This window comes from Dermacentor silvarum, chromosome 2 (genome assembly GCF_013339745.2).
Source record: "Dermacentor silvarum isolate Dsil-2018 chromosome 2, BIME_Dsil_1.4, whole genome shotgun sequence".
NCBI lineage: Eukaryota > Metazoa > Arthropoda > Arachnida > Ixodida > Ixodidae > Dermacentor > Dermacentor silvarum.
The window spans coordinates 209,465,834-209,490,034 of record NC_051155.1 but is presented as its reverse complement, the minus strand read 5'-3'; the positions used below and the strand labels follow the sequence as shown (position 1 = coordinate 209,490,034).

At 41.5% G+C, this 24,201-nt stretch overlaps 2 protein-coding genes and 1 long non-coding RNA gene across 4 annotated transcripts in view; 1 reads left to right on the top strand and 2 right to left on the bottom strand.

The window, feature by feature from the left end:
• The first annotated feature begins 12 nt into the window (after window positions 1–12).
• On the top strand, window positions 13–6,763 carry LOC119442515 (probable 39S ribosomal protein L24, mitochondrial). The gene is given in 6 exon segments (XM_037707420.2): window positions 13–240; window positions 242–388; window positions 717–812; window positions 947–1,047; window positions 5,703–5,839; window positions 6,572–6,763. Coding segments are annotated over 6 exon segments (744 nt in total). The 5' UTR covers window positions 13–114; the 3' UTR covers window positions 6,709–6,763.
• Window positions 6,764–8,592: 1,829 nt separating this feature from the next.
• Window positions 8,593–15,428, bottom strand: LOC119442514 (uncharacterized). Its single transcript, XR_005190097.2, has 2 exons — window positions 11,247–15,428; window positions 8,593–11,188 (listed from the first exon to the last, which is right to left on the bottom strand). It is a non-coding gene; the product is annotated as an uncharacterized LOC119442514 (long non-coding RNA).
• Window positions 15,429–15,455: 27 nt separating this feature from the next.
• Window positions 15,456–24,201, bottom strand: part of LOC119442513 (katanin p60 ATPase-containing subunit A-like 2) — a 29,118-nt gene continuing 20,372 nt past the window's right edge. For both annotated transcript variants that reach the window (XM_037707419.2, XM_049662214.1), the window contains exons 15-17: window positions 22,759–22,861; window positions 18,067–21,742; window positions 15,456–18,023 (exon numbers count right to left, since the gene is read on the bottom strand). In XM_037707419.2, coding sequence (XP_037563347.1) covers window positions 21,597–21,742; window positions 22,759–22,861 — 249 coding nt within the window. In that variant the 3' untranslated portion in view covers window positions 15,456–18,023; window positions 18,067–21,596. The remainder of the gene's footprint in view (window positions 18,024–18,066; window positions 21,743–22,758; window positions 22,862–24,201) is intronic.

The following is a 24,201-nucleotide window of genomic DNA, read 5'->3' as shown; positions in this document are numbered from 1 at the left end:
AGTGTACTATTGTATACCCGTGCTACAGTGGCTAGAATAGGTACCCGTGCCCTGCATGAGGCGCCTATATTATCATTTATTGTTCTGAAGCTTCGCGATTAATAACGTATAGAAATGCGGCTGACGTCTTTCCTTCTGAAGGCGTCTAAGCTGCCCAAGGACTATGCGAATTTCCCCGAGTCGTACGTGAAGCGAGTGATGGCACAGGTCGAGTGGCGCACACCCAAGGGACCTCAGTACCGTCCGGCATGTGATTCAGCGCAAGAAATACTACTTTGGCTTGGCACGTCCCTGGCAGTCGGACTTCTGGAAGGACAACATGCCTGGAGTTCCCAGCAAACACGTCTATGTCGAGCCTATCGTGTGGACAGTGTTCAGAGGCGATCGGGTATACACTGGCAATTGAATTTCGTGCCGTCGTAGTTATCGCTTGTCGAGGAGTGCATGCAGTTTCAGTAATTAATTTTAATAACTCTCTGCAGTAATACCGGTTCCGTCATAGCTTCGTGTACGGCACCAATTTGATGGTTAGTGATTGTGTCGTTTTCGTATTGGGCTCACAACTTACAGCATTTAGTTTAATTATGTTGCTCAGACAGCGAGCTAGTCTAATTGAAGCTGTAGCTCGGAATAGATCTGCTCGTAATCTGAGGTTTTAGTTTAGCGGTAAGTTTTTCTTGTGCTGGGCCTTGCAGATTCTCCTTTCTCTTATATAGGTTGAAGTCCTTGTTGGAAAGGACAAGGGAAAACAAGGAATTGTGAACTACATTGTCAAGGAACGTAACTGGGTTTGTGTGGAAGGACTAAACTGCGTAAGTACTTGTTACACAAGCTGGCAGACACACTTGCCATGTGCACTTGCCCATCGTTCTTCTTGGGTTGTAGTGAGAAAGCATAACTTCCGGAATGACATTACAATTAATTCCATTTCCTGTGTTTCCTTCAGGAATACCGTACTGTTGGTTCTGGGGAAAAAACGCAAGTCATGAAGACTGAGATGCCTCTGCTTGTCACAACCCAAGTTGCTTTGGTGGACCCAACAGACAAGTATGTGCATTGCTTGCCAGGCAGAGTGGAGGCACTGTATAAGTGCAACAGAGCTTATCAGAAGAGTCTACACCTATTTAAGGCAGTTTGTCGCCTTGCAGCATTCAACTAATGCTGTCAACTAATGTTGACAGTAGTGTGTTGCCTATGGCTTGCTGGACTTTTCTTTATATTGCTTCGTTGGCAGAAGGTATGCTGTATACACATTTCAAGTGATTTCATTCAGGCTGCCATGCTGGCGAACCACTAGCATGGTGAAAAGCTGCACATAATCCAATCCTCTTAATACTGGTTTGTTCCCAGCAGTACAGTGGAGGCCGTGAATTAGTTCAGTAACATGGTTTCCGTAATGTCACATGCAAGTCACATAAAGTAGGGTATTTGGAGAGTGTATTGAAGTAATCAACATGGAGTACCTGATAACCTTTCAGAAGTGGTTGTCATCAGTTTTATATGTGCTGGTATGCTTGGCTTCATTTATGCTAAATGAATGAAATATAGTGAAATCACATTTAAAGTAATGTATTCCTCTGAGCAAAAGTATGTGTACCAGGGATTCTGCAATAAAACCCAAACCGCATGAGAGCAATTTTGTGTGCGACGGCGACGAGCGATGAAATGGGCCGTCGTGCGAACAGGTCGCTCATTCTTATCGCTCGATCACTCGGTTCTAGAATTCGTCGCTCGTCGCCCGGAAGTGCTATGAGCGACTAGCCAATAGCGCTCAGCTGGAACAGAATGTACAGCAGTCATGTACTACCGATTGTCGCACAGGACGAGCAAACGAAAAAATTATTATACATGCAAGGATAAGAATCTAGTGCAAGACCTTTAGAAATATTTATACTGCTCTTTACAGTAAAACACATCAACTTAAATTAATAAAGTATGCGTCATGCCAGTTTCGGTGGGTATTTGCTGCCCTCATACACTGTAAACGGAATTAACTCTCAGGTGGGAGTATAACGCTTGTCCTCTAGTGACCCACCGGTTGGGAGTTCGTTATGCTCCGAATGATTGGAGTATCATTTTTACTCCGTGCGGGCGTAATTTTTGCGTGGAACCTTGGGAGTTTTTTTTTTAATTTTTTTACTTGGCGCTGGACGAAGTTTTTTCGAAGTGCATCGGGAGTATATATAAAAAAAAAAGATATCACATCAGTTTGTGTGGAGAATTTTATATGTAGAGGCTACGGGTCAAATTTCAAAATATACACACAAGACCAAGTCAAATTCTACGAAACAAGTCAATGAGACCAGATAAACCATGACATACATAAACATTTGAGAAAGGCCAATGAGGCACTTTGAAAGATATTCAACGTACACGCGACACACAAGTAGCAACCGTGCCAGTATATATAGCCACGATACTGTGTGCCTCGAAACGGCCTAGCGAGCAGCTGTATTGCTTTCGTAATTATGACTCACATGCTCAGGCATACGAGATCTGCCTTTCTGAGATTAACATGAGACCTAAATCAGCACAAAACTGTTAATTCAGAATAGTGAGAAAACAATGTTAATGGCTTAATTTTTCAAAATTAACATGCCATCTGCGAGTGCTGAAGCGACTTCGCACACTGCCGGCATTCGCGGCCAAAAAGTAGTGTGTTAGTGACAGTAAGCAAGAAAAATGTAAGTGCGCGTGCTTCATGGCAAAATTAACTGGTGGCGTAACAACAATTTATTATGTGTGAGCATGACCCGTAGCAGCCCACGTAACATAGAAAAGTGCGTAGTCATACATTTTTTAGACCGCACTACTTGCTCAGCATCCAAGCAATGTACCTCGGTTGTGAAACGGAGCTATATCGCTGATCTGTCTAATGAGTCCTCGCACACGGAGCCAGCAGGTCTGCTCCTAAATCAGTGTCTTGGATAGAGCATGATGTTAATGCAATATCCGAAGCAACAACGTGATCAAAACAGAGCTGCGCGATAACAATTCAATTCACATAGCTCAGTAAGAAGCTTTATTCACAGTACGTGCTTACGTCCTACCGTATTTCTTGGGCGAGGATATCTGTACACAGATACATAAAATGAGTTGCTTGCACTACGGTCTTTCTTACTGGCAACACAGCACCGCAACGAAGTCGGAATATGGCATTCATGTGCGCGTAGCACGGACGTTGTCGCTCGAACAGTGGCTGCTGTTGGCATTGCTACGCAGCACTTTCAAACATTACACCGGACGAAAGTCGTATGTCCCGCACTGAAGAACACAAGTCAAGGTCACGCAACACAAATGCACAGCTAGAAACCTCAGCCGACATCACAAGTCAACCGGCCCGGCAGCTTCGTGGTCTTAATCCGTGGTCTAAGCCTTTTTCCGCACTTGACAACGTTGCTCTTACATTCATTGTTGCCAGCAAAGTGATCACAGCTAACGTACATGAAGATGGGATACAGTGAGCTTCAGGCACATCTATAACACTTTCTGAAAGGAAGTATAGGAAAGAAAATCGGCTTAACGCTGGCAATGAACGCCACTTCACAGATGTAAACAAACCGTCAGCCATGAGCACAGCCGAATGCGGCCGGTCGCTGGCGTTGCGCACAGCCTTCTGGCAAGCACCACGTGGCCAACCTGCTTCGGCGGGGGAGTTTTTTAAAACTCCCTGTGCGGAGTTCCCACAAGAGAACAAAATATTGAAGGCAGAGTAAAATCACATCCTCCCGCAGCTAGCTAACGGAGTGAAATGAGGGAATGCCACTGTATTGCTCTCCCATACATAGAAGTAAATATTCAAGGATGGGAGTATATAGGGCACATCACCTTGTTAAAACTCCCACGTGGGGTTATTTTCATTTACAGTGTGCCGGCAACACCGGGGAGACATCGCTCAAAGTCGTCGCTCGCGTGCGGTATGACTTGTAGGCGACGAGCGAACGCTACAGCCATCTCCATCGCGTCGCTTGTCGCTGTCGCGTGCATGCGGTTTATACTTAAAGCTGATTTTCTTCTTAGCCTATGAATATAGCTCGAAATTGAAGACTGCAGTGCAAACTAGGCATCACAAGCTCTCCAGTGCACGAGTTAATTTCATCTGAATTACAAAGAAATTCTGCTTTCAGCGAGCCTGTGGTTCATATACTTTTGCTCATGGGTATATATGACCCTCAAGCTTCTTTCAAAAGAAGCTTGAGAAGGACTTAACGACCGTGCACGAAGTGATTGGACGAAAAATGTTAGGCGTAATGCTAAGAAACAGTGGTGTGAATTAGAGAGCAAACAGCTGTAGCCGGCACTCTAGTTGACATTAAATGCAAAAAATAAGCCACAATGTAGCACCACCAACTCTCCAAGTATGCGATAGCAAATTTAAATTGTGATGATTGTGACGTCTCGACAGCTGTGCATGCATGCGTCACAGGTAGCCTTTCACACACTCATTTATCAGAGCAACGTTTCTATACCTTGTATCTCTTACAAACTTGCAATTTTATGCACACTTAGATGCGCTTGCATATTCCTTTCAGACGCTATGTACACAATTGTGTACACCAAGATAGTGCATCAACAGCAGAAGCATTGATTAAAGTAAGGATACTTAAAATGTGTCCAGTACATCTTGAAATGCTTCTGATTGAAATAGTGCTGCAAGTTTGAATTATACACGCAAATTGTTTTGTAAAAAGAGTATGAAGGTGTATGGTAGGGTATTCTGCTCGGTGTGAGTATGTCATTGTATGTAGCGGATTCACTTATTTCATTGTTTTTCACAGTGTCTTGCACCAGTCATAATGTTCGAGTGGCTGGATAGGTGTTTTTCAAGCTTGGTAGACATAAAATAGTTGATGTTCGCATATCTGATGTAACTGCAGCGAGTTTTTGCATGGAGTCCACATTCCGTAATCTTCACAAAACTCACTAAAGAACTGAAAACTCTTAATCTATTGTGCAGCTGTAAGCAGTTTATGATTCTGAAGATGTAAGAAATGCGGTGAAAGTAAGTTTTCAATCAACACAACTAATTGGCATCTGGAAGGGATGTGCTCAACACACCTCGAGTTTTGTGTCAGATACCTCCAAAGTGGGTGAAGTCCGCCTATAATGCTATAAAGGAATGTGTGACTGATAGTGGGACCTAACCTCTGTCTTCCAGCACGGCAGCCTAATGCTCCAACTATTAGGCCATGATCGCATGCATTCTTTCCTTATGCCGAAGTCGCTCCTTGAAATTTCTGGCATGGGCATCACGTGCCAGTTTCTTGCATTGCTCCCTCCCGACAGCCGGTGCTTTGAAATGCTGTGTTAGACTGACTGCACTGCCTTCAAGATCGGCCCATATTTTTTGTTAGATACCTTCAATGTGGGTGAAGCTTGCCTATCACATTAAAACGTAACTGGGCAGGCCCTGTACTGCTTCGGGAGGACAACCTGTTGTCTATTAGTTACAGAATGGGTGCCATGAGAAGGAAGCGCAGTTGAGGATGACAGACAATTTGCTAGTGTGATGAAGTTAGGAAATTTGCAAGCATAAAATGGGGTCAGCTGGCGCAAGACGGAGGTAATTCAAGATTGCTGGGAGAAGTCTTCGTCCTGCAGTGGACATACGGTTGACAATGATAATGACACGAGCCTTTGCCAAGTTCTCGTGAAAATGAAGAAAAAAAAAGTTTTTTGTCCTTTTGCTCCTTCCATTTCAGCAAGCCAACAAAGGTAGAATGGCGCTACACCGAAGAGGGTGAGAAGGTCAGGGTATCGGTGCGTTCTGGCCGGATCCTACCCATCCCACTGATGGCTGAAGAAACGTACGATTATAAGGCCAAGAGCGCTTATGTTGGTAAGCAAATTTCAAAGTGCTCCCCAGCTATGCAGAATACTACAAAGGGATTCATTTCAATGTCTTCGAAATGCAGACATTGCAGTTGAACAATTTGTCCTGGTCCAGGCATTAAACTCTGTACTGCTGTTGTTCTGAAGCAATTGCTTTTCCATATGTACTAATTAGCAGTCTAGCAGATGGCAGCACAATGCCAAATTAATCAACATATTGTAGCGCTGGTAGGCTGAAATGGTGGTTTTAAGGAACTTTTTGCCAATATACATGGTTGTAACAGAATGCTCCAAAGGAACCGTTGATTCCAGAACTAGAATGACAGACAAATTTAATGTCGCTTCGTAGCTAGTGTCATTTGCAGGTTAGCCAGAAGGTTTAGCGACACTTGCTGTAGAATGCACTTGATCAAAGTGCCACTGAATTTGCTTGTCTGACCAGAGTATTAGTTTTCAAGGATACCTGTATAATTGTGCTAGTGAGGTAGATGGCAGTCTAATGAACCATGGAGCATGTGCAAGGTTATGCATTGACACTGTGTGCTGTTGGCGCACTTGTTTGTGTGCTTACCTCTCCGCTACTGAACTATTTTCTTAGCCTTGAAAAGCAGTTGTGTCATGACGTCTAATCTGCCCAGTGAGTCCTCACTGACTACGCCCCTGGTTAGCATTCACTGTGAGTGAAGTCCTTTCAGACCAGTGATTTCAGTGAATTTTACTTTTTTTTTTCTGTTTGCAGAGAACCCCAAAGACACCAGAGCAAAAGAGCTTGAAAAGATTACTTTTGTTCCAAAGCTGATGACGTTTGAACAAGAGATAATGGAGGAACTTGGCATCAAGGAAGACAGAGTACCAGCTAAAACTTATTGGTATTAGGCAGTATTGCAAGTCGTATTTGTTTACAGTAAGAATAAAGTTATGTTTTGCCATTGTTGTGGTCAGTTTCGAGTTGCAGCAGTTTTTCTGATCGAAGAATTTCGCATACACACTCTTACATTTCCTGCCACAACTGTTTATTATTTATGCGGCATCGCTATTCTTGTAAAGTTAATTTTTCTCTTTACCCTGTGCCTGTGACTTGTCCAATTTCTTCTTCACCTTATTGTTTTAAAGTTACCCTATAGGCTGCCTGTGCTTTTTTACACTTGCCTGCCTTGTTTAAATACTAGTATATGAGGTCTGTGCCAAAAGTTCACGCAGTTAGTCAGCAAAAGTGTGGAAGAGGGTGTTGTGGCAGCGCTCTCAATCTCTTCACTCAACAGAACCCAGTTGGCCTCTAGTACGAGCTGGACTGCAAGGCAGAATTTTATATGTGCCCTTTTTGTGCCATCCGTTCTTAAAAAAAAAAAACCTTTGTCGAAATCGATAGCTGAACAGACATCAAATTTCTTGTGAAATTTGGCAAGAATGGTGCAGAAATTTATCAAGTGTTGCAAAAGGCCTATGGGAACTGCGTTCAAGTGGATCCAGCGTTTTTTGGGGAGGCCATGAAGACCCCAATGACGATGCAAGATCAAGATGCCCATTGACCCTGTGCAAAGATGAAAACATAGATTGTGTGCATTCTCTTGTGCTCAGCGACTGCTGAATGACTGTTAGAATGATTGGAGAAGAACTTGGTTTGGAAATGTCGTCCGTTCACCAGATTTTGACTGAAAATATGAAATTAAGAAGGTTTGCACCAAGATGGTGCCGAAACTGCCGACTAAAGAGCAAAAGTTGGCAATGAAAAGAATGTTGCAATAATTGGAAAACTTCAGACAGTGACAGTAAAGGGTTGTCACCGGCGACGAAACTTGGATTTACAAATATGAATGAGCCAAGGCCACAAAAAGCACGCGAGAACAAAGCAAAAATCAGGTGTGTTGATTGTGTTTCTTGACTGTCATGGAATTGTGCACCACGAATTTGTACCGGAAAGTCTAACTGTCAATTCAGCTTTCTGCGTGGTGGTCCCGAGCCATCGGAAAGATTGCGTGTGCTGCGTTCGACCATGTTTGTCGAAACAGGGGCGCTAGATTCTGCACCACAATAATGCCCATGCACGCTATGCATTGATAGTACAAGAGTCTTTGGCACACAATTACATCACTGCGCTGGAGCACCCTCCCTACTTTCCAGATTAAGCCCACTGTGACTTTTGTTTTCCCCAAATGTAAACTGGTGTTCCAAAGGCAACAATTTGGCGATGTGACAATTCAAAAGGAACATCATCGTTGTTGAAGTGTTTAACAGATGACTTCCAAGGGTGCTTCCAGCAAGGGAAAAAAGGTAGAACCGGTATATTGTGTATAATTGGAGTATTTTGAAAGTTAGCACATCAACATATCTGAAAGTTCGTGAAATTGTTTTTAACTTTCTGCAGCAACATTTTGGACAGACCTCGTACTATGACGTTTGCTGCCTTCTTGCTGGTGAACTTTATTTAATAAAACAAAGCATGACTGCCTTTTTTAAACATTTCCTGGTATTGTCTGCTACCATGACTGCCTTTGGATGTAGATGTTCTAAATGGGATTAGTAACTTGCATCACATGTTTTATTGCCATGAATGGGACAGCTCTTTCTATATACAGAGTATCTTTCTTTAAGATTACCATATCTTTTAACTGCAGTGGCAGATAGCCCAGTTGTAGTTATTGAGCTAGATTACTTGCAGACATTGCATGAGAACTCAAAATATGTAATTGACTAATTAAGAAAGTTTCAGTAATTAACATTGACGATTTTCAAAAGGCTTGTATAGTGAAAAAGAGTGGCTACAGGTGCAAAATGTTTATTGGCTGTACACTGGTGTGGTTTGTACATCAAATACACGTGTCTACAACAATGCCATGGAAGGTCCACCCAAAGCCATAAAAGTGCGCGATAACACAAGTAAAAAACACTTGTGCTTCTGCTCAATTGGGAGAGGTCCTTTTGTGAGTGCTGCATTACAAAATTGTTGCGTAATATTCCTTAAACACTGAACACTGCATCCGGAACTGTTCACTGTGACACAACTTTTTTTTTTTTTCACATTGCAATCCTGCAGTGATATGAGGAATGGAATCATCACACACAAAAAACTGCTGTGCAAACTGAAGTGGAGCCAGATATAGACGGGGCATGTTACAATGTAGAATGCACTGAGGTGGTACTTCCCATCTTCTCGGAGAAAAACTCTGCTCATACCTTGCCCAGTCAGACACATTTCAAATGCAAAGGTGGGTCTTCTCTGGCTACTGCTAAACGTTTCTGACAGATTTTTTGCATTTAAAGAAGGAAGTCAAATTCTAGTGACCGGTAGAGGCAGATCCTTTATTTGGACCATCAAATATTTTGTAAAATAAGTAAAGCAAATTAGAAAAAAGAAAACATTGAAGCACCATGCCTATGGCCCTGTAACTCTAGAGATGAAACAATATTGCAATTCCGCAAACTGATACTGATGGGGTATTTAAAGCAGACACATGTACTCTTCTATGTCACTGCCAGTCATACTCACAAACTAGCAGCACGTTATATGTCCTGTGTGGTATAACAATTTATTTTAGACCCTCTTAACAGATTATGTTAAGTTTAATACCTCTCTTTGTTGTGAACTTACGGAATTGTAAAAATGATGCTTAAATTGTTCTGCAGGTGAACTATGCAAAATATTTGTTGGAAATTATAGGTTGTATATAGGCAATCTACTTTAAACAGTCACTAAATTGTGACTAAAATGTTACAAATTTATTACAAATGATTTTATTAACGGCCTAGGGTAAGTGCCTAGGGTAAGTGAAGATTTCTAAGCAGGAATTCTGTATTCATGCACAACTTCCGCACCAACACACTTGTGTGTGAGCACGAGTGATCTCTTAAATTTTGCTGTAACATGCATCAGCACACTCAAATTTTGAATTGAGGCTCCGTTTACTTCTGGTTCCACTTGCAGATTCTATGGGGCTTCTGTCACTAACATGAAAGGTTCTGTATCACAATGTGCTGAGTTTTGCAGCATCACGGAGGATGTGGTACATCAATACAGCAGACTATCGTAGAACAAGCACATGACTGAACACTCGCTCAATCCACACAAATGTCAGCTTAAGCAAAGCTGGCAGCTATGCGCCACTGCAACCACGGGCAGCACAACCTTGGCAGCGTGGAAAAAAGTAGTAACGGGAACCAAGATGAGTACAGCACTCTCTTGTCAGTGTCATATGCATGTACCATCTTTCTGCATGTACAGGCTGCCCAATTACATATGACCTGCAAAGTGAAGCAAGACCTCGAGAAAAAAGGAGAAAATGATCCGCGCAAAACAGCTGCACACATCATTAATTTCTTTGGAAAAGCAACCTGGCACAGTTCTTGGCACAATCAAGGTTCCAGAAACAATAACGTGCATCTCTCTCTGTTGAAGCACAGTGTAGGTTCAGGGCAATTCGAAGCCTTCAAACGCCGATTCACAGCAATGTGTTTCTTATCACTGTGAAGCTCCACGTGAAGGCCAAACGTATAATAGTAGCACTTTCACTTTCTGCTGAATTTCTTGAATATTTTGAGCAACAACACAATATGTCCGCTTCGGTAGGCTTGCCCATCTGTTCTTGCATTTTTATTTATGCAGCTGCACCACATGGCTCATATGCACTTTAGTGGTCACAATCTGACCCTCTGAATGAGATGATCGTGATGAGCCAACGCAAATTATGCATCAGAACTAAAGTGGTGATGGACTACAAAGGGAGCCATGACAACTAAAATTGTTGTTTTATATGTAAAAACACATGGCAATGTAGAACAACTAAATGTACATACAGAGGCTTTACAGTTGGCTGCCAATAATGCTGACAAACTTTTTGCATGGAATTGCTCTGTAACTGTGTTAAATGTATGCAAAGTTGGTGTATAAGACGGAAAAAAAAAAAAAAAAACACATTGCAAGGTTTCCATGACAATACCTGAGGGCTCCTCGATATAAATGTAAAAGCATGGATGACTGTCCTAAAAAGAGTAATATGAAATAAATCTCGGCGGTTTTACATGCCAAAACCACAATCTCATTACGAGGAATGCTGCAGATGGAGAGGCTGGATGAATTTTCACCACCTGGGATTCTTTAACGTTAAGTTACACGGCGTCTTTGCATTTCGCCGCCACCGAAATACAGCCGCTGCGGCCGGTATCGAACCCGCGACCTCAATTTCAGCAGTGCAATTCCATAGCCACTCGGCTACCGCAGCAGGCGGAAAATTGAACATCTGGTCATCTCAGATATAATGAAATGCTACAATTCATCGACACACAATGAGCCAATGTAGCTACCGTAGCCTGAACACTTGGAAACTAGACATTAATCACTAATCACATCATCAATACTACCCTGCACAGTGCACAGTACTGTGCAGTGGCCACATGCAGTGGCCACATGCAGTGACCACAATACTGCACAGTGGCCACATGTCACATGTTGGCTTGATTGATCGTGATGAATTACGTGACGAATTACTGCAGGCACTACGAGAACTGAAGCCGTGGCAGCAAACAACGGCAGCGGGTATAAACACATGATTTGACAGCAATAAAATATCTCGCAGTGTGAGATATTCACAGGACATATACATAACATGAGTGACTTTACACAATATCAGGGTGGGTATTAGAGCTGCTTTGCTTTTCCATACTTTCTTTCATGACGTTGTACGCACATCACTCACTGTCCATCATAGAGCTTTGTACCAAGATTACTAGAGGGAAACCTTGTGAAAGTGTCTGCATTTTCCATCACTGGTGATTAAGTCAATATAGAAATGATGGACACCACATAGCATTATCTAATCTTCATCCTTGTGGCTTAAAATGCCCTTGCAGATTTGTAAAATTACCCTTTCAAACCTCATTTGTCTGTTCAAAAGCATTATAACCCAATGACAAATATCACTTAGCTTCTAATAGCTATCGTTCGACTCTTTGCAGAACATTAATGAGAAGTAAATATTTAGAACATCAAAAACAATTTCGCCCATGGTGACTGTTGTGGTCCAGCCGTCATCCTAATTTAGCAGCATATACTGTTGTGATATACTTATTCACTGAATATTATGGAATGAACTGGTTGTGAACATGTGTGACTGCTCTGAATAAACGCCTTGACTGCAATGTGCTTTCTCCACAAAGCCAAGCTAGATCATAGAGATATATGGGTACTAAATATTATTCCCTCAACAATTGAACAACCACAGTGGCTGGTTTACTTCCTATCCTATCTGCCTTACAGCAGGAGGACCTAGGAGAACAGGGCATGTGACCATATAACCTGAATATCATCACAATGACTGCAAATGGCAAGCCCTTGTTTTCAAAGAAAATTTTGTCCTGCTGTGCTGCCAAGCTAACACAGGAGTAAAAATTATTACTACCACTGCCAGCTTTGACGTGATAAACTTAACATCCCATAGTCAAGTCATAAGAAACAAACAGTGTCTTTAAAGGAGGCATGAAGCACCTTTTCTTGAAATTGAGCAACACGCTGAAATGAATGTGATGCCTTTCGAGAAATATGTTTCCCAATGAAATTCCTTAAAGCGACCTAGCATGAAAGGAGATACAATTAGAGCAATGTTTTACTTTCCCCATTTCTCACAGCTGGGGTGGCACTGATGGCAATGCCCTGCTTATTGCTTCTTTCTTTTCCCCTCTTTTCACGCTGTGGCACACTTACGGTAACCCTTTGATGCTGGTGTCTGACAGAGACATTCAAGCATAATAAAGTAGTAGTGACAGGACGGGTGGGATGCACTAATTACCAACCACTGCTTCTCCGTTTTCTAGAAAATCTGGGAGGGGTTACATGCATGCGCCCAATGGCTGGCGTCTATGGGCTATCATGCTTCATGTAATGTCATCACTGGTGTTGCCCATAGACTAGGAACATTTCCTGCATTAAAGAAATGTCTTAGTGTACCGTTAACAGCCCAAGTAAGGCAAAAGCTTGCCTTTGTAAGGCTTTTGCAATGCTGGCAAGTTGGACGTGATGTAGGAGATGCAACACAACATGCAATTACAGGTGTTTTTTCATCTTTGTACTATGTGTAGTTACTTGAGAATCGACAATTTTTAGATGCTCTATAACATTTCAAGGTCAAAGTGCGTGCAAGTTGTAAAATATATTTGCACTGCAGTACCTTCCAACACAGTGTAGCATGAACGACTCATTAAACAGTTATAAAAGTGCAACAAATTTTCTTGTTTATAACAATGTTTGCATAAGCCTTTCATGAACAAGGTGAATCTTGGGAGAAGAAAAAACATAAGCGAGCTGTCTGATTCGAACGTTTTCACCTGAAATTTTTCAGATGAAAACATTGTTCCTTCACAGCAGTAAGTCTATGAATAATCTGGCGACACCATTGTAGAGCATCACACGTACAGCAACAAAGCTGATGGCGTTGTCACCCAGATTCAGGTGGCGTGATATTGATTTAATGTCCACCAAATATCACTCACTGGTTTGGGGCAGAATGGACATGAAGATGCGTAGATTTCCAACACGTGGTCCACCCTTTTTTTACTTTGACTGCCTCTCATGTGGTAACACTGAAACATGAGTTGATCTATCAATTACACCCCAAAACATGGCGGTCAAGTGGAACTGTGACCAACCAATGCAAGGCTAGGTTCTCCCTCAGCCAATAACCACCTCAGCATCAAGCTTTTGCAGCGGTGTTATCATTACATTCTCACCTATCTGTTTGCATCTAGTTGCCTTGAAGAGACCTGTGCTCTGTAAGAATAGAGGAGACAAGTGCTCTGAAAGCATGCTTTTTGTCTCTTTCACAGTCCCACACACTTAGTGATTATTATGACACAAGAGCATTCAGCATAGTTGAACAAGCAACAAAAACACCATCTTGGTTTGAAGGAACAGCGAGAGAGATAGACTTGTTCACTTGTTGAGCCATGAACCCTCGAGGATATATAAAACCTTCAGAGATTTCTTTTTTTTTTCCTCAGCTGGCCAACATGAAAACTGACAATAGTCCTTGTGAGCTTTGCTTACTGAATAGTGTACTAGTCGGACGACCCAGTTAAGCTACAATACAACAGCTTTTGCTGGTTGCAGTCTGTCTTCAGTGGAAATAAGAAACCTTTGGCTTAACTTGAAATATTGCTGATTAACATCGTACAGATGAATACAAGAACAAATACACTCAGAAAAATTTGAAAGCATAAAACTTGTGAACTATATGTGCACTACTTTTGATTTGGAAGTCATATTGTCTTCAGGCACCATTCAATTACATTGACCAAAAGATTTATTTTATTCTATATCTTCCATCTTCAGGATTATTAAAAACAGAAAGCAGCAAAATGGATTAAAGTTTTTAAATTTTCTACACGTTTTACTGCATTGGACTCCATGCCTGAACTCTGGTGATTCATACGCAGGATCAAGATCTACTGTATTGCACCTCGTGCATAGTACAGACTTTCTATAATAATGGTGCATTATATATGCAATCATTTCTGATTAGCTACTGTTATATTTGTAAGCATACACAGGCTTCTTGCTAAGCATGTACTTAAGCTTTTTTTTTTTTTCTTTGCTCACTTGGAAAATACAAAACCATTTAGAATTCATTAGGTAGCCCTAGGTTTTGTGCAGCCAGTTTAGGGATGCAAACCGTCGGATGTACAAAAGAATGCACGAAGGTATACAAAAGAACGCAAGCAGGTAATGGGGCTTTGGGTACGCAAAGATGGTTGGGGGTGCTGTTTCTGAAACTCCCTATTACAGATAGACAATAAAATGCAGTCACCGACCATGTCAAAAAATGCAGAGATGATATTTCAGATCCTATTAGAGAGTTTTCTAATAGGGGCCTCTATCTTTGCGGCCCCAAAGAGCTTTGCGCACACGGCCTTTGTGTCATGCAAGAGCAACAAGTTTTAGACTAGGGTTTAGTGCTCGCTTTTTGTGTCGTGCACTTGCAGTGCCTCGATGACCGAAAACGGAAGCTTCAACAAAAATTCATTAAAAGAACAGCAAAATAATTGCTCTTTCGATATGTGTTTCATTAATGATAACAAATCTGAGTACTAATGTACAGTGTTTATAATAAATTGTGCCACATTAAGCTCTGATTTCAATCTCAGTTGACCAAGCAACGAGATGAGTTTCGCCCAAGCAACAAAATGTGTTTGTGTTAGGCCTGGCGGCCTTCAAGTTCGGCTACCAATCTAAGAAATAACAATTATTTCTTGCCTAAAACTTGTTTTCTACATGAAATGAGTGAAAGCCTATGACATCGTTCATTGCTTTTGATGGCTGCAGGTTAACGAAGACTAGGTTCGAATCTGGTACAAGGCGAGAGCCATCACTTCGGCGGATGCCACCATGTTTGTTGACACAAACCTTTGGCATCGAGTTTGGATCGAAGCGCTATTTTCACAAAGTGGCGTCGCCGATCCAAACATTAAACTCTCTTTGCATCTTCTGCATGTGCAGTGGCACTGGCTTTAACTTGACAGGGCTGCAAAACCTTTGGGGCCCCTATTCTAAACTCTATTATCATCAAAAACAGCTGCATGACCACATATACTTGCGCCACTAAGCAACTCCCCCCCCCCCACCTCGCCCCCCCCCCCACCCCACATCCACAGATCTACCTCCAGCATTTTTTTTAATGACATCCTCTGTACATAACCTGTTTTTGTAGCACAGGTATAGTCAGAAATACCTTAATATGTATCCAACACAATGTAACTGTAGCTACTTTCGGTGGTATTTACTATTTTGAGGCATTTTCAAGGCATGCCCAAAGGAGGCACTGCTTATCCAGACCTGCTTAAAACCAACATGCATGTTAATGGAGCTAACATGCATGTTAGCTCCATTCAATTTGACGTTTTTTTTTTTTTTTTTTTGTAGCCATGCTCATATAAGGTATTGACCGTATTGTCCTTGTATATGTGCAGTGGAGGAAAAAAGCTGACGTAGACTGTTGAGCACATAGCTAAGCCTTGGCACAGAAAAATAGCTTTAAAGAATACGAATTTCAAGTTTCTTTGTAGCCATGCTCATATAAGGTATTGTCCTTGTATTTGTGCAGCAGGGGAAAAAGCTGACATAGACTGTTGAGCACATAGCTCAGCCTTGGCACAGAAAAATAGCTTTTAAGAATACAAGCACTATAATGAGCATGCACATGACTATAGATAAGCTGCAGTCTCTACATTTTCATGATTTTGGTTAATACATCTGTTCTTTTGGATGGTGTGGTCATAATACTGCTTTCATGCTTCAACTGTTGTTGTAAGAAGTTGTTGAAGGTGAACACATATAGCAAGCATTAAACCTTCTTTTTTAAATTGTCTAAGTATTCTTGTATTTGTAAGAATGAGGAACTAACATCCCTGATTCTATAAACGAGGTGTTTATGCAAGCAGCCGAGAAAAAAATACAGCAATGGTGCATTTTTCTTTCCCTTGGCCAACTTTACATGTGCTCCGTAGAGGTGTGCAGCACGTGGTAAGCGACGTAAGGCCCCAGAAAATTTGGCTTTTTTTGGAGAAGCTGCAGTTCCCTTGCTTCTACATGTCTAGATCTGCACTTTCAATTATGCTAATGATTGTTTGTTCAAACAACCTGGTAGAGTGTCTGCAGTTGGCACATCATGCAAGCAAAAAGTTATCCACCTTAAAGGTTATAAAGTGAAAAATTTCCTTCTTCGTTTTACTACCTTTATAAATTAAGCTACCAAACACTTACAGACTCCTTGGAAATTATCGTGAAAGTTGAAATGTGGGAGCACATAAAGTTCCAAGTGACAAGGAATTTATAATAAGCACCTTCATTTTCATCACCTGTGAATTTTGCACCTCATGGTATTTGCACGACAGTACATGCACACTACTGAAAGCACTGATAAGACACTGAATTGTTAATCCTTTATACCATGTAATAGAACTTTCTTTTCCTCACTTTTAGGCTATAAAGCTTCCAAGAGTGATGTAGATTAGCTCAATCATACAGTTTTCTAAAGACAATACTGGAGGGAACTCTGGTGCTGCGATTGTTAAGTTAGCACGGAAATGATGGCTAGTACATGGATTTGTCTTATCTTCGTGCTTGCGGTGGTAATTGTTCCATTCTTTCTTTCTAAACTTCCCGAGAACTCGCATTTTTCTAAACCTATAAAGGCAATAAGCTTCTGCGCACATGCATAATCACTGCGAATAGGTGGTTTCCAAACGGATCCTCCAGCGACAGCTCCCCCAGAGTAACGAAAACCAATTTCTCTTGCTTTCTGAATGCGCCAGAAGCAACTGCAGAAGCCGGACACACGTCATGGCTGCCATACTTTCCTATCACCTATTTTTGAATTTATAATGCACCATTTTGTTGCAAACAATCCATTTGCAAGCTTACAAAGCCGTCTGAAGCCAAATGGAAATAAGTTTAGGCAAATCCATGAACTACCCATCAGTCCCATGCAGGCTATAAACTGCCACGCTTGCAATTCCCATGGACACTAGCGAGCTCCTTCTCGCAATCCTTTTAGGGAACTCTATGGGCTGAACAGCACTTTTTCCAGTGTGGTCAGAGTTGGATGGCCAAAAGCTCTAACTGATAAACTGTGATACAGCACACTATAATCATACCTTGCAGGTGAACAAAGACAGCTGCAGTGCATTAACTCTATCGGGTCAGCTGCAACTCAATCAAAAGAGACCTAGCAGCAGTTTCTACAGGTCAAGTTAGACAACTTGTCTGTGTGCAATAGTGCGTGACCCATTTGCCGTTTGAGTGCAAGGTCACACTTTTCTCACACAATTCAAGTATGCCGTGGTTTACAGCAACTTGCTCAAAGTGCAAGTGCACCAGTGAAATGTGCAACCTCGGACTAACTTAAGCAGACAAATGCGCAGCAGACAAATGCACATCAAGCAAAATAATGTTTTGCCCAGATTTTGAGATAATTGTTTTCACAATGCACTCCTTTTGCTCTTAATTATTAACTTATGTGCTGCCATTATTGCCAAGATCAGCCACATGACACAGCAGATAGTGCAGAAAGGACAGAATTGAGGACAAGGAATTAATACAAAATATGTACCCTTCTCCAAACTGACCGGTGGCACTTGCCATAGAAGGTATTGGATGACAGGCATGTTTCACCTACCACCACCTAGTACCCACTGTCTTGGGACATGACCTGTTCCGATGCCTGTGCTAAAAGCCACTTCTTGGGACGTGACCTGTTCCGATGCCTGTGCTGAAAGCCACTTATGCTTGTACTTTGCTTATGCAAAACCGTTTTGTTCAAGTGGCATTTGGCGCACTATAACACATACTCTGGCTGTAAGTGACATACTACAGGAAAAAAAATATATATATGGTTCAGCTTTTCTTCAGAAGAACCGCTTCGTAAATGGCTCAGTTGTTACTTGCTGAAATGCATATATTTGCCACTGACACACAAAGACAGCTTTGAACCCTTTCTGAACCACGGTGATTGAAAGTAACCTTGGTAATCAGCTAGTTTTTATAGAAAACATGTTCATACTGAGCCCTCTCCATATGTGTCCGAAGCCCTGCACAAGCAGACTGCGACACTTGGTGAGTCAGCTTGTTCATGCTCCACTGCAACTTACATGGATTGCAACATTGCTTGTTGGGCAGAAATGGTCTTTGTAGAATGAGCCGGCTGCATGCACACCTATACGTGCTGGTGCACTTTCTATGTGACCACATGGATTGCTAGATCCTACTAGTATAATCATGCTAGTATAATTTTAGAAAATGACAACTATTTTAGGTAAGGTGTGCTGTAAATTCTTGCAACCTTGCTGTACTGACACTGTCAGTTAAACTAGAGAGACTAGTGTATGGCTTGCCCAGGAAGCAATGGCATGGAGTAACAGCCTCTTTGGAAGTGAGGGAACCACTTGTGAGCTGAGAGTTTACTTAGGTGCTCCCATAAATGACGTAATGCACATTGCCAACTTGTGCACTAATGAAACTGCTGAAACTTTGAGGGTAACGACGAAATTTCATAAAAAGATAAGGTCTCTGCTATTGGCAGAATGAAATATATACAAAACATCATATATCATATAGTAGGGTTTAATGTCTCTAAAGTGCACAGTGGGGTATGAGGGGACATTATAGTCTGGGGCTCCAGATTAATTTAGACTACCTGAGGTTCTTTAACGAGCACCTAAACCTAAAAACACAAGCATTTTTGCATTCCACACCCATCAGAATGCAGCTGCAGTGGCCAGGAATTGGACCCGCGACCTCATGCTCAACAGCATAAAATGATAAGCATAACACTAGAACTAAGGATAGATCAGATAACCAGTGGCCTGTTAAAGAAAACAGAGTGGATGCCAAGGGAAGGGCATAACACTAGTCAACAAGAGCAGCAGTTTAGATGGAATGATAAGAATGGGAAATTTGCAGGCATAAGGATGGGTTAAACTGATATGAGACAGGAATAATTGAAGATGTATGGGGGAGGCCTTTGTGATGCAGTGAATTTAATATAGGTTGATAATAATGATGAACAGCCATGGCAGGCTGTGGTGCAGCAGTTGGCAAAAGGAGTACGTAGTTGCACGCTGCCACGTGTGACTCAGCGGCCAATGCATGGTTTCGCTATTGCCTGCTTCAGCCTTGCACTCGTCTATTCAGGCTAACTCTCACAGAAGCTGCATCAGTGATGTTTAATCAGTCTCTGACAAAGATTTTCTTACCGATTTTTTTTTTTAATCTGGCATTTGTCCTTTTTTGTTCCTTCTTGTGTCCGTGTCTGCACGCCTGCCTTTCAGTAACATGAATCCCGACCAACATGTTCAACTTTCAGTTGTGTTAAGATTTTACTTTTCTTTAGCATCAGTGAGAAACCGTTTGCCAATTGCTACAAAAATGTAATTAAACTCAGGATCTTGTATAATCATTTGCTCTTTCTAATTGTCAAATACCACGTGCATGGCTGCCTGTGCACCACATTTATGGAAGCTTTTGGATTACAATTTTCATCATTTCTTGCAATGCAGAAAGAATTAATATCTGGTCAAGGTCAAATATTGCAGAATTGAAACTACTGAAACCAGCGTAGTGGAAAGCTCATGATGTGGTACTCCTTTAGTAACTGCTTCAAGTGATTCCTGCTAACCCCATCAGAGCTAGAAATACTACTTAAATATTTACTAAAAAAATTTAGCTATTGGCTACCCTTAGTAAAAATGTGATGAAAGAGCTAGCTCCCTTCAGCCAAATGATGATTCATGGTGTGCTGTGTCTAAATGCACTTAATAAATGCATTTCCTAGGCCTAAAAATTGCCAAGTGTCTCATTTTAATTATGTGTCAGTAGCAGACAGAGATCATCGTTAAAGATTAGAATGTTAAACAGCTCTCAACTCAGCCACAGCAGTGACTCAATTTTGACTGTCAGTGATTGGATCATCACAGATGTACTTTCGCACTCAATATGAGCTGCAACATGCGAGCCATGGCCGCAGCTGCACTCTCGAAAAAAAAAAAAAAAATTGGAGACGGTTTCGCCATTACAGAAATGTGCATACCCCCGTGCTTTACGCTGTCTGCTTTCTTTGCGGAGCAATAATACAGTGGCCCGCAAAGCACACCGAAAGTCCTTAGCACAGCATGCTTCGTCATGGTGCACGCTGCCCTAGCTTCATAACTTTTTTATTTTTCTTTAAATTTACGAAGGAGCTATAGCTGCTCAATTGGCCAGTGTATTATCGCTCCACGAAGAAAGCAGACGATGAAAAGCAGGGGGAAGCGCACTGCTCAATGACGACACCCTTTCCACTTTTTTTCTTGAGAGCATCACTGCAGCCATGGCAGAGCTCGTGCTTCGCAGCTCATATTGCACATGACAGTACATTAGCACAGCTCAACTAAAGGTTTGACAGCATCACATTATGATGGGTTAAAGCTGCACAATGCTGAAGCTGCAGGACAAAATGCTACATGACTAGTAACAGCCAATGAGGCATGCAATGAAAGAATTTCAAGTCCTCGCGTGTGCATGGCAGTTTTTGCTACACAGTACCCTGGCTTAAAGACTGTTGCGTAGGTCATGCTTTACACTTTGTTGCGTAGGTCACAAAGATTCTTATCATGGTTGTAAAAATGTCCTCTGCAATTCATGTGCACCAACCAAACATGCTCTTTCTTTTGTTGGTGTTCCACTTTTTTTTTTTTTTCATGGGCTTTAATGGCACTGCAGCCATAGTTTCCTAATAAAATTACTAGAGGGAACTCTGGCACTGTAATCATTCAGCTACCACAGGAATCGCAGGTAGTACATGGATTTGTCTAATCTTCGTGCTTGTGGTTTCAGACAAGTTCTTGTTGCATTACTTATTATGCTTCATTTTCACTTCCAAGCATTCATAGTTTTCTAAACACAGGAATGCAATAGGTCTCCGCACACATGCATAATCACTGCAAATTGTTGCATTCATAATGCAAGATTTCGTTGAAAATTAACAATTTGCAAAAGTCGCAAAGCCCCCTATTTGAGTCCAGAAGGATGAAGTTCAGGCCAATTCATGAATTCATGTACTAACCATCATTCGCATGCTGTGTAAATCACCATACATGCAGCCCTTGTAGAGGTTAGTGCAAGATTCCTCTCTAGTAATTTTTATAGGGAACTCTATGGCTACAATCGTAAGCACGCTATAAACATACGCAGTCGCCTGCTCTGGCTGTGGGCTATGCAGCCTATGCGAAAATTACACGAGAATGCATTATGAAAGCGACGAGCCAAACTCTTGGTGCCAGGTTTCAAACTTTGCTGCGAGCGCTTTGCCAGTGGGCTTGGTCTGCTTGATGGCATCCAAGATGTCCTGCGTAGACACTGGCTCAGGGATGATGCGGTCAGTTCCATCTGCCTCTGCAGATGACAATGTCACCAACAGTGCATGAATGCAACTGAAGAATTGAATAGAAATTATCTCACAAAAATAGTATGTCTGCTTTTTGTATGTTTATGGTCTTGGTAGCCTTCCGGGTGACAAGCATCATAATCTTCAGTGAGTGATTGATCATTAAGGTTGCAAAATGACTGTAGTGGACTACAAATGTTAACCAGCAAATGTGACATCCAACAAGGAGACATGCTAAATGCAAACATGCTTTTGCTTATGACTCTGAGCTGCAAAGCTGTGACTGTGCAGAAGACGCAAATAATAAGAGGACAGCAAATGTGGCACTAAATTCTATTTTCTTTTCTTACCTGTCTTTGATTATGGTATTGTTTCCTTTGTGGTACCATCAAACATGAGATTATCTCTTTGATCACCATGCTAGGACAAGTTTTTCAGGAGGTTAAAATCAATCTTGCCAGAAATTTTTCAAATGTGCCCCTTAATGTGCCTGTACAACATCCATAAGCCTTCCCAACCTGTATCAGACCAAGGTTTAAGAAAATTTGGTGTGCAAGTAACGTGTTGAATTTTATTAAATGTCATTTTACTTATTCAACATCACCATATTTATTCGCTTATAAAATTTATAGCTGGCACCAATTGTCACACAAAAAGAAAGATTGTCCCTTGTTCATGAGGCTATGTTACCATGCTAGTAGTATTTGTATCAACAAAAGTGTAGCAGAATTCAGCACAAAAAAAAGGAAAAAAAGAAATTATTAGTTCAGTTGCAGAAATGACATTTGCTGTACCTACCATGTCATTTGCATTACTCTGGAACGAAAGCTAGTTCAAGTGCATTACTGTTACATTATGGCTTGGAAATTTAACAATGATGACAGCTCCAAAAGTAAGTAACTTTTCTAAATGTAACTACGTCAACTAGCTGCTTCACTTGTGCAGAACACTTCAGATCTCAATATCATAATATGTTATAAAAAATTAGCACCACCAGTGATACTGTGAGAAATGAAGTGCTTACCATTATCACAGCATTCAGCAGCTTCCAGTGCTTGGCGGAGCGACCTCATCACTGCTTCTTTGCAGGCTATCTTGATGTCTGATCCTGAATAACCCTCTGATGCCTGTTACAAAAGCAAACATGCAGGCACACACTTATTGATGGTGGTGTTTCAATTATTTTTTACGTGATCACTGTAAGTTATTGAGTAATCCAATACAGTTATTTGTTATTCTCAACACTTGAAGGCCGTTTATTTTACTCGATGCTGTATGAACTTTTGCTGCCATTGAATATGATATTGTGTTAATGTAACACAGTGACAACCAGAAAGCTAACTGAGGTTCAACCAAGAAAAGGGCTACGTCTGGACTCCTTATGTATTTGTGTAATTTCAGACACACATGGACAACAGCGGAGCTACGAACAGATGTACAAACAGTATTTTATCAAAATTTAGTATACTTACAGTCAATGTATAATATTCGGAGACCACATTTTGTAACAGTTAATTTCATAATTTTCCGTTCATCTTATCATCCATTGCAATGAGAAGCCAATCCTGGCAATAATGGTGACATTGTGCCACCAAGGGTAATGACAAAGGGCAAAAAGTACGGAAAATTAAAAACGACCGACAAAACATGGCCCGTAGTTTCACACTGCACTGCTGCCTTTATTGTGACAACGGCGCTCATGCATAAGTATGCAGTAGTTTCCCTATGTGTGTATGTATTTGTCTACATCAGTGATGAAACAGCCATTTGACCTTTTGGCACAGGTCTTGACAAATGGTAAAAAGCTGACATAGTCCAGCAACAAGCACTTTTGGTGCAGTACCCAAGGTACATCTATATACTAGATATGGTCTCAATTTCACATGAAATAGTCAATAAACATAGCGGGTGCCAGCTTTATGCACAACAGTGAGACAGTCAGGATAAAAATCATCCAACTAGTTCCATTAATTTTTAATAAAGTTGGTTTTCCTGTGCGCATGTCATGGTATAAAGCCGCTTATAACATTTCAACTTGCAACAGGCATTGTGGATTCAGTGTGCTTTAAGCAAGCAAGAAAACAAAGGTTTCGCGGAACTAGGGCATGCCAACGAGACCATACTGTAGGTCATGCACAACTAAAGTGAAGTTACCGAAAAGAAATCCACAGGGTTCTTTACTTCTAATGTGCGCAATCTCTCCTGCATAACTGTGCCTTGGAATATGTGAAAGCTGTTTAAGTTACAACCAAGGAAGCTGCTCTTCCTATCGTGCAGGTTTGCAAGTAAGGATACCACTAATAAGTAAATTATGTGCCAGTGGTTGAGAGTGCATAGTACAAGATATTTCTAAAGCCGAACCGTCAACAACTGTTTTGAAAAAATGTGTGACTGGACATTATTTAACTCTTTTCGTACTGCACCCATTGGGCACCGTTAGCCCATCGATGGTTTGAAACGCCGCTTT